The 10,578-nt window shown below is 38.4% G+C and overlaps 1 protein-coding gene across 1 annotated transcript in view; it reads left to right on the top strand.

The window, feature by feature from the left end:
- LOC102215742 (retinol dehydrogenase 13) overlaps window positions 1–2,937 on the top strand; it is a 5,522-nt gene extending 2,585 nt beyond the window's left edge. Inside the window, exons 4-7 of the mRNA XM_005733384.1 lie at window positions 1,016–1,177; window positions 1,253–1,369; window positions 1,538–1,742; window positions 1,942–2,937. Coding sequence (XP_005733441.1) covers window positions 1,016–1,177; window positions 1,253–1,369; window positions 1,538–1,742; window positions 1,942–2,038 — 581 coding nt within the window. The 3' untranslated portion in view covers window positions 2,039–2,937. The remainder of the gene's footprint in view (window positions 1–1,015; window positions 1,178–1,252; window positions 1,370–1,537; window positions 1,743–1,941) is intronic.
- The last annotated feature ends 7,641 nt before the right edge of the window (window positions 2,938–10,578 follow it).

Here is a 10,578-nt window from a genome sequence, read left to right as displayed (position 1 = left end):
GTTAGCTCTTTATACAGTAAAGTTACAGCGGGATACAAATAATATCAGGCTGATCCTGTCACGATTTGTTCCCCCGGTTCAAATCACGGACAAACAGTATCCTACAGCTGTTTATGTTTTTAAACCTATTTTGCACAGAGAGGCATTTTTTGAAAAATGTATTGATAGCAATGTTGAATATTATTACACAGGAAAAAAACAACTACAGTAAAATAATCACACCGCGACGCCTCTGTCTTTGTAAATGGAGGGACAGTAACTGCGTGTAAACCTGCAGATAGTCAGATTAACAGAAACAGTATTTTGTCTCTATCTGCCATTCTGCAATTCATCTCATGTAAACAATAACGTGGCGCACAGCGTGACGTGAAAAAAGGCACATACCTTTGACGTTGCGTGACGAACTCTGTATTCCTCGTCCACACGTAAACGCAAAAAAAGGTTTTTAAAAAATCTCAGCTTTCGGTGATTTGAAACGCCGTTTACGTGTGGACGAAACAGCTGCGTTTTCAAAAATACCCGTGTAGGTGCGGACGTAGCGTAAAAGAGTTAGTAGTTTATTTCATTACTACCTGTCATTTATTGCAGATTACTTGTATTTGCTTAATTGTTTACTAAATGTTTGAGGTGTGAAATAAACTGCAATGGAGCAAAATATGGGTGTGTGTGGTCGGAGGATGTGTTGGTAACATTTTTCATGTAAAACAAAGGGGGGCCCAGCAAAAAAAGTTTGGGAACCACTGCCTTAGTCAGTTAGTAGAAGTTAAATGTTGTCATCATTTTTATATTGTTAAGCACTTTGTGCAGCATCGGCTGTTTGAAATGTGCTATATAAATAAATTTGACCTTGATCTTTATGGGATCCTCATACAGATTTTTAGAAGGGTAGAATAAGTTATTTGGGGTTGAATGATACTGACAGACACTGAGAAATTAGTTATTTGTATGTTTTTATTTTTTATAATTTTCTTGTTTTGTTTTGTTTTTTCAAATTTTTTTTCAATTTTTTTTTTAGGTATTATGATGTGTCCTAAGTGGAAGACTGAAGACGGCTTTGAAATGCAGTTTGGCGTCAACCACCTGGGACATTTTCTTCTCACCAACTGTCTCCTTGACCTGCTGAAGAAGTCAGCACCAAGTCGCATTGTGATCGTCTCCAGCCTGGCGCATGAGAGAGGTAAAATCTTGGTGCTAAAGTCAAACAACCAAAGACTTTTCTTTGTCAAACCTGTTTTAAATAAATTTCTTGCAGGTCAGATACACTTTGATGACATTAACGTTGATAAAGACTACACCCCCCAGAAGAGCTACCGACAAAGCAAGCTGGCCAACGTTCTCTTTGGCAATGAACTGGCTACAAGACTGAACGGTAGTGTGACAGGAGTTCAGACACATGTATAATATACAGTATGTTACAAATAACCATTTTACCTCTTGTTTTCTATCTTTGTATCTTGAGTTAATGAGCATTGTTACCATGATTTTTACACTAGTGCGGTGTTTGACGCACGCCTGTTTCTGATGGACCTCTCATTAGGCAGCGGTGTAACCGTCTACAGTCTTCATCCGGGGGTCATCCGCACAGAGTTAGGCCGCCATCTATTTAATTCATTTCCTATGTGGAAGATAATGCTAGCAAAGGTCTTCATGAAGTTGGTCAAAAATCCCTGGGAAGGAGCCCAGACCACCATCTACTGTGCTGTGGACGAGAGCCTGGCAAACTCCAGTGGCCTCTACTACAGGCAAGTACATCTGACTGGAGAAAAATGATGTTCTCACAGTAGAAAAAGAAATGCTCTTATCCTACCAATTAATTATTCTAATATTAACAGAGGCTGAGATAAACAACAATAGAGTAAAAGGTTTTTAATACCAGCAGTTTGCAACCACACTGTATGACACTCTTCATGATTTATCTCTTTTCTTCATTCCACCGTACAGCGACTGTGCTCCCAAAAAGCCAGCACCACAGGCCCTGAATGATGCTGCAGCCAAGAAGCTGTGGGACCTCAGTGCTTCCATGGTTGGTCTGTCTTAAGCACAGCAGCCTGCCATGCCTTTATCAGCCCTGCTGTTTTTTGGCATTTCAGCGACCCTGTTTATATGGGCGAATAAAGTGCTAATCTTTACAGCCTTGCACATCACAATACACAATTTGATGTGCAATAAGATTTCTTTCCTGCTCAAATTTTATAGAGTTTGCAGAACCAGATTTTGCACTATTTACTCTACTCAGTATGCACTTATTAAAATCATTGGTGTTGCTTAGTCTTTATTTTATATATACTCTGTATACTTTGCATACTTTATCATTAACACAGGTACCCCAGTGTGTACCTGTGCATTACAGCTATATCATTATGAGAACAAGGCGATAATTACTTATTATTCTGCCATTTGGGCTTATTTTGACAGCATGTTCTCATATATAACATTTGCTTTTATTCATGGCATTTAACAATTACTGACACATTGTAAAAGGATTTTGTTTATTTTTTTTGGTGTGGTTGATTTTCTATTGGGTAAACAAGAAAACCGAGAGGTAGAATGTGTTGAAGCAGGGCTGAACCAAAGGAAGTGACCTTAAGCGCTAGCAGCCGTGGGAAGATTGTTGTACTTGACAGGAGAGAGTTGTCTACCAGGTGTAGAGAGAGAGAGTAGATGCCTGAGGGGCAGAGAGCTAGTTGGATACACCCAGTACTGTAAGTCCAAAACACTCGTCAACTCACTGAGAGCCCGTGTGTGTGTGTGTGTGTGTGTGTGTGTTTGCGTGCGTGCGTGCATTTACAAGAAAATTGTGATGTTGTGTACTTTTTGTTCTCTAAGTTGAGAGTTAACTTAAAGACTGAAGGTAACATAAATAAGTGTAAAGCAAGAAACCACCAGCTGTTAAAATCTTTTGGCAATAAATCTGGCGACAAGTGTCAACACGTGCAATGACTCAACACTTTCAATGCATTTATTCATTTTCTTTTTTATTTATGGGAAGTTATGGCTGTAAAGTATCTGCAATATTTGAAGCTTGTAGGTCATACAAACCTAGAATTGCGTAGCCATTTATCAGCACATTTGGCAATGATGAAAACAGCGAATAAGACCCCATTCTGATATAAATGACTCTCTCGCTCATAGATTTTAAGAGTTAAAAGACGAGGAAAAGAAGCGGAAAATTCTCGGGTGTTTGGAGGGATCTGTCATTTGATACGAACAATTCAAACTGCTTTTTAAAAGTAAAAGTCACAAGATTTAGTGACGTGAATGTGATTCCTTTGACCATCCTGAATATTTGAGTTTGCAAACTGTAAGACATCGCATACGTTTTTTTTCTGTATCAACGCCTTTAAACCCACACTTCTTTCTCCTATAGTTCTTATGCAGTATGATCCTTATGTCAGGCCCACTCAGCTGTAATTAAAGTGTAAAAATGTTTGTGGGTGTGAAAGTCATGTCAGTACGCTGGCACGCATCACATTCAAGTTACTCACCTAGTTTTGTTTTTTTTTCTTCACATTCAGCAGTTATGTCATTTTCCATGTACAGTCAATGGATTATGCTAGTCATGCTGTGTCATGTCAGGCTGAGACCCTGTTGCTTTCTAAACTTTGTGTCGTGGAAACCAAGCTTTCAGTATTGTAACTCAACTGTTCTTGTGTTAAGTCTTACAGCAGAGCCCCAAACACGCAAGTCTTTTTTTTTAATAAGTCACTCTAGACAGATCACAAATTTGCAAGGTTACATAAGTGTCATTGTAGATAGTTATACATTCGCACAAACCCATTCCTTGTTTTAAAGCCACATTTTAAAACGTGAAACTCTATCCATTCTAACGACTCCCAACATGTTTAAAATGCAAACATAAATCAGAAAGCACAGAAACTAGCATTCAGCATGTTTCACCAGTAATAAACTCAATGACTGAATTACCCCACAGGCTCTGTGGCTCAGATGTTACCTCTTCAGTATCTGTAGGTAATGTCATGCACATGCCCTTATCAGTTCTCCGTCCAACGGATACAGAATCTATAGCTGGGCTGGAAAAGTGATAAGGAGATGTGAGTGACCACAGTACCAGAAAAAGCATCTGTTTAATCTGTTAAACTATGACCAAGTACCTATTTCTTAGGACAAAAATGACTCCAAAGAGTGTTGAAAGTTTGTGTAGTTTTCAAGTTGCATAAACCTGGCATCCATTTCCTCGAAATCCCGACCCTGAAGGTGGTGTTCTTGAGATTTGGAGCAGAAGATTTCTGATGTTTCACTCCCATTGTTGAGCTGTGGAGGAAGTCGGTCTGCCGAGGAAAAGAAGTCCCTCTCTGTCTTTCTTTACTTTGTCTGCCGGCTTCTCAGATCCTCACTCAGCAAAGGACTTGTTAAGTCTTAACCAGTCAAAGTGGGGTCCTGTAGCAGTGGCCTTTCACTGTTTGACTGCTGGCAAACTTTTAAGGACACACCCCACTGATGAGTTTTATTTCACCGCAGCCCCGCCTGGCTTGGAGGATTTCTAGTCTGCCATTGGTTCGTTTTCAGAACTTACCATACCTGCCCCCTGGCTCCTGAGGACAGAAGCCAAATAGTTCTTCCAATTGTCAGTCATGGTCGATATCAGCCAGTGGGATGAGAGAGGCCAAACTTGGTGGGTGTGTTTCCCACAGGTGTGGCTGAGAAACACATTCCAATATGTACATACCTGTCAGCTCCTCTGGTATTCAGCTGCTCCTAGAAAGTGAGACCTCTGTTGACCACTGGCTCTCCCCTTTCCTCCTCCTGGGGCCCATGCAGAGGTAGAAGGAAATAGCTCTCATTTCAGTTGCACACATAAGCAATTTTATATCCATGCTGTTTGTCTACTCAATTCTTTCTGTAAGTGTGCGCCACTTCCTTTAATATGATGGGATCCCATACGAGATGCCAATAGGAAAAAAAATTGCTTGGCTTATGCCTTGAAGGCTTTTTTCAGTATAAACACATGTGAGAAATATTTCAAAAGTGGCTTTTCAGTGGAGAAACAATATGGCATATCATGGTATATCAAGGCAGCTTTAGGTTCCTATGAACCAGACTATCCTGACATTTTTTATTATTATTAGTCCTTTATTTATCCAGGTAAAAAAATTGAGATTAAAAATCTCATTTTCAAGAGAGACCTGGCATCATGGCAACAAAAGTCAAAATACACATACCACATAAGTATATAACATTTAAAACAAATACAATATCCCATAACAACATGTGTAAAATATACAATAACCACCTTGATATGTGGTGTCAGCTAGCACACAGGTGTAGGTGCTGGCATGCACTATCCCCCCCAGCAAAGAACATCCTTTTGCTTCCTCTGGAGATCATAAAGGCTCGCTGAGAGTGTTTTTGGAGTGGAGATTTTTTGTTGTTTGCCCTTCTGGTATGCAGGTTCCCCTTGTTCCATAATCAAGCTCTCTCTCCTGCACCTCCTTTGTGTCCCTTCATTTCTCCTTTCTCAGAGTTTTTCTTCCTCTATGAGACTACAGAGGTAAACCATGTGGGCCTGAGGCAGGTGCAGGATTGCAGGTTTATAGCATTTGAGGGCCTAAAGCAGAGCAGCCTATGCCGCGACTACCTTTGGACGAGTCTGTGCATGTGTTGAGCTAAATCAGAGCAGTTATCGTGGCTACGGTTTACTGTCGCCAGTCATTATGCTTAAAGAGAACCTGCAGATTTCTCATCATTGCACTGTTTGCTGTTTTTACTAAAATCCTTTAACCCAGGAGCAACCCTGCTACCCACTTTGATGAAGATGATTCAATACATGGAAATATTAAAATCTCACAAAAAAGAGTTATAGTGATATTATCAATATATTCCCCCCCAAATTCTCATCTTTCTTTGAGTTATAAGGGAATTCTGTTTGCGCCATGTGCCAGCTGACTTCACGGGTTCTCAAGTTCACAGACACGATTCATACATACTGAAGTATGCTAATACAGTTATTTAAAAAAACTACTCCACGGGTTAAACCAGTGTCCCTGATGCCAATTGCCATAAAAGCTGAAACCACCAACAGCTTAAATGAGCAAAAATATAATAAATATTAACAATAATAATAATGCCCAGTTTTTGTGTTTTTTTTCTGGGGTGTATTCCATAACTTACTTGCAGTGTAGGGGTTAGACCACAGCCGGCTTTAAAAAAGATGAAACTATGCCTCATGTACTGCAGAGATTTTGGCACTGAAATGCTAGTGGAATGATGTGGAACTACAATGCTGTGAAATGTGATTTTAATGGAGGTGTTCAGTTGTCTCTCAAGGGTAGAAAATGCTGCTAACATGAACACATTTGTTGCATAACACAATGTAGTTGAGTATTTGAATTTTAGGCTCTGGTTCAGGGCTGGACTGCATTATGTAGTAAGGCGTTATTTTAATTCTTTGTATTTATTTAATCCCTATCCTTTCTTTGGAGTCCTGAAAACCCAGTGGCTTGGAAATAAACGCTCAAAACGATTCTTTAATCAACATGACACTTTGTGATTTTTCCCAATTTCTAAGATTCGTTCACAAGCGTGACTTCAAAGTGATAAAACATTTCTAATGGTTAAATACAACTGATGTTTTTTTTTATATGCACTTTACTTGTAATGGGCGTTGACAGTTGTCTTTACACAGCACCACCCTCCAAAATCCCAAATAAGCCAACTGGAATTTCTATTTTTGGAGTTTTATTGCAGATTCTTTATCAAAAATCTAACAGGACCTCTCTGGTGTTGAATTGACCTAAAACACATTTATGGGAAAGGTTAATATACTCTTTCAGTGGCTTTCAGTGATTCTTTGTTATTACAAAATGCTTTTTGTACTTTGCAACTTTGTCCCAAAGGTATAAAATTAGAGAATCACAACTGTGTCAACTTAGTCTGTGTTAATTGACCATGTGCATTTTGTGCCCACATGACCCTGTAGTACTGAAATTGCATTGTTAGCGTGACATTCGTGCTTATATTTGTGGGACTAGACAAAAAGGGCATATCAGGATCAGGGGTGTCTGTAAGAATTCCAGGGTCCAGGCTAGAGGGAGGATTTTCAGAGGGTTGTGAGGGGTTGTTGGGCCCGGAGGCTGTGTCCTGTCACAGGGGATAACAGCATTGTTGAGTGAGCACATAGACAGCAGGGCAGGTGCTGAGTCAGCTGTCTGCCTGATTTAGCATACGCTGTGCTGCTCTGGATGTTTCAACGTACGATTCCCACCGGCTTCTCGAGTCAGGAGATACAACCCCCACAAATCTCCTCAAAAATCTAATATTGTTTAACATATTATACAAAGGACATCAGTTTAAATAAAAAAGAAATATAAAACCAAGCAACCTAATATATTCTAAAGTTAAAACGACTGGTAAAGTCAACTTTATCTGTAGTATTTTGAAATCAGTTGCATGTTCTGAACACATTTTATCTGTAAAAAATGTTTGAGGTGTCATAAAGGTTTAGTAAATATAAAACTGCTTTAAAATGTGTCACTAAAAGGGGGAAAAATACTGGAAAAGCATCTTTTGACTTTACTTAGTAGTATAGTATTCTTCCCCTCAGTGTTATGCAGCTGTTTTCTGCCTGATTTCACATCCTGCTTTTGATATTTTGTGATGTCTTAGCATACCATCAAGGGAGGAAGAGCTGTAGCCATCTCTGCCTGCATTGTTATCGATTATTTAGTTGACTTGTTCTTGCCAGTGTGAAAGTCTGGTGCTAAGCAAACAGGCGTCAACCTCTCTTTATTCAGTTCCGGGATGTTGTGGGGACATCTGAAAACCAGAGCCACTCATGTGTACCAGAGGAGATCTGCTAAAACATCTTCTGTCCCTCACTGGGATTAGTGGGCACAGATTCCTGGCCCCTCTGCTCCGAGGTTCCCGCCAGTGCGCTTATCGCTGTACTCTTATGCTTGCAGAAGTGTATCATTAAAATCAGAGTAAAATATGTAAATAATGAACCTGTTTAGATGAAATTCATGATAGTAGGGCCAAGATAGATATCTAAATCTGATGCCCGTCTTTCTAAAAATACACTAATCTAATGTAAGTCTCTCGGGTCACTACAACAGTGCTTGTTTGACAACACTATTATAAATTACATAGACAGAAGGTGAAACCTCCTCACTCATATTTTGGAAGTGTTATTTTATGACCTTACACTAACACCAATGATTTGAGTATTAAAAAATTGTTAATTTGGAAAAATGGCTACCAAAAACAAACTCGTGCACTGTAAACATTTAAATTAATATCTAGCCACACAAGATCATTTCCTTTGGTTTCAGAACTCTGCATCAGCCATGAAATGTCGTCCATGTATCGCACGCAATCTTAGCCCTGGCCAGGCAGTGAGGAGAAGTACCCCATGGTGTGTGAAATCACACCCTGAATGGACTCCGGTCAGTGGAATGTCCCTGCATGATTCCTCGGCAATGCATAAGGGTTTTCCACCAGATTGAAACAAACAAACAACCAGATTATTTATCCTGAAATTCTAATCCCTGTGTAACTGTTGCTGTTGAGTTTAGATCAAAGGGCTTAAATGAGTTATTCTGATGAGCTCTTTTGTACAACCTCTTTATGAAGGAGTAGGCCTGTTTTGTTTTTGGGTTTTTTCCACAGCAAGAAAGGCACAGGTGCGTTTTATTAACCGGTAATGGCCAAATTCCATTTCGCTGGTTTTGTCTTTTGTACCCTTGTATCGAGTTATTGTTAATCAGCCATTGTTGGCAGGTCTGGGGGACTTCCTGCATTATTCTGTTATTAATCAAAATACCCATAACACTTTATTTAAAAATCCTGAACAGATGTTTATTTTATTCCAATTTTGAACAATACACACCACATATATGGTTAAAATAACAAAATTACCTCTGTTGAGACCCTAACCAAGATATGGCTGGAGAAAACCATGTTTAGTTGGAAGAAAAATAAATGAAGTGTGGTTTCTGATCACTGTTGATATTCACTTGTTTAAAATTTACAATTTATGTTAACAATTCAGAGCCATTTAACAAATGCCCTATTTGTGCAAAATTGATGTCCTCACGTAATGGCCCTGGTTGCATCATATTGGCAGCGATGTGGGGTGGTTCATTTCCATGCACAAGATGGCCAATCAGTTTCACCGTTTTTTGACATCAGTTGATGTCCACATTTCTCCAGTTACTGACTGGTGACTTATGTCCTTGTTTTGGAATGACCAGTGGTCCTCCTCCTCTTCATCATCTTCCAAATCTTTAATCTCAGAGAATATTTTTGCCATTTTTATAAGCAGCCACACGAGCAAAGCTATAAATTTGTTGTATCCCACCTACATTTTGCTGGTTGGATAGAGTGTGAGAACCTATAGAGGCTTTCTAAAAGACAGAGGGTAGAACATGTACGGGGGGAGGTTACAGTGTGAAGATGTGCTATTATACTTGCTCTCAGAAAGCGAGACAAAGCATAGAGTCATATCTTAAGAAATCCTAATAAACATACAACAGTACACAACGGGTAAAAGTTGGTGTTTTTACAAATCATGTTAAATAATATATATATATTTTTTGATTAACCTAAGTTTACAGTTCTTTTCTTTTTTTCAGCTTATTTGCATTTTAGTATTTCTCAGTATTTATAAATGTCATTCTGATGTTATTGCTATTGTTATTATTTTTGGTTTGGTTTCATTTTGTTGTATTTGCTGTGTTTTGTTTTGTGTTGTTGAAAAACTGATAAATTTAATACATTTTTAAAAATTATGTAAAAGAGTGCTACACAAGCACTTGACACATCTGTCGTTAAAAAAGGTCATTTGTTAGTTACAAATGTCTGAAAACTTTAAGCATTTAAAAATATATAATTTATTTTTTTGTGTATGTGACTATTCTATATTTTCATATATGATGTAACTCAGTACAAAGTATAGACCACTATACAATACAGTTCAGAGTGAAACCTTTGTCTTCACAGTAAGTTTTGCCTTGTAGTTTCCATACAAAGTTCAACTTCAAGGTTTGTTAAAAGCAGAGAAGCGCTTCCAAGCATCTTTTCATCAAACATCAGGTTCACAGGGCTACGATGACAATCTTTATGTTTGTGAGGAAGTGATACAGCTAAAACTGTTGAGATAGATTTTTAAATAAAAAGAGATTTCCTCAATGGAAAAGAAATTGAGTCTCAGATTAAAGTATTTGGAGTTTGTTTTTTTGTTGTTATTTTTTTTTTAACTTATTGAGTATGTTGTTTGCCAAATTTTCAATTGTCATTTCTCTTCAAAAAAACATTAAAACCCATAAAAACCATATTTCTCATTATTCATATGAGAATAATACGTTTCTCTCGCTGAGATTTTTTATTTATTTTTTGTTTAGACTGTCAGTGAGAGAAGCTGAAGGAGCCACATCTCCATTTCTCAATGCTGCCCTCTACTGTGAAACTTTAGAACAAACCAAAATACCCCCCCTAGAGCCTAATACCCCAGGACTCTTTCTATGGAGATCTATCTATCTATCTATCTATCTATCTATCTATCTATCTATCTATCTATCTATCTATCTATCTATCTATCTATCTATCTATCTATCTATCTAT

Source organism: Pundamilia nyererei, unplaced genomic scaffold (assembly GCF_000239375.1).
Source record: "Pundamilia nyererei isolate P.nyererei 1_Seehausen unplaced genomic scaffold, PunNye1.0 scaffold00051, whole genome shotgun sequence".
NCBI lineage: Eukaryota > Metazoa > Chordata > Actinopteri > Cichliformes > Cichlidae > Pundamilia > Pundamilia nyererei.
Note: the sequence above shows the minus strand (reverse complement) of the source record. Positions and strands in the feature narration are given on the sequence as shown.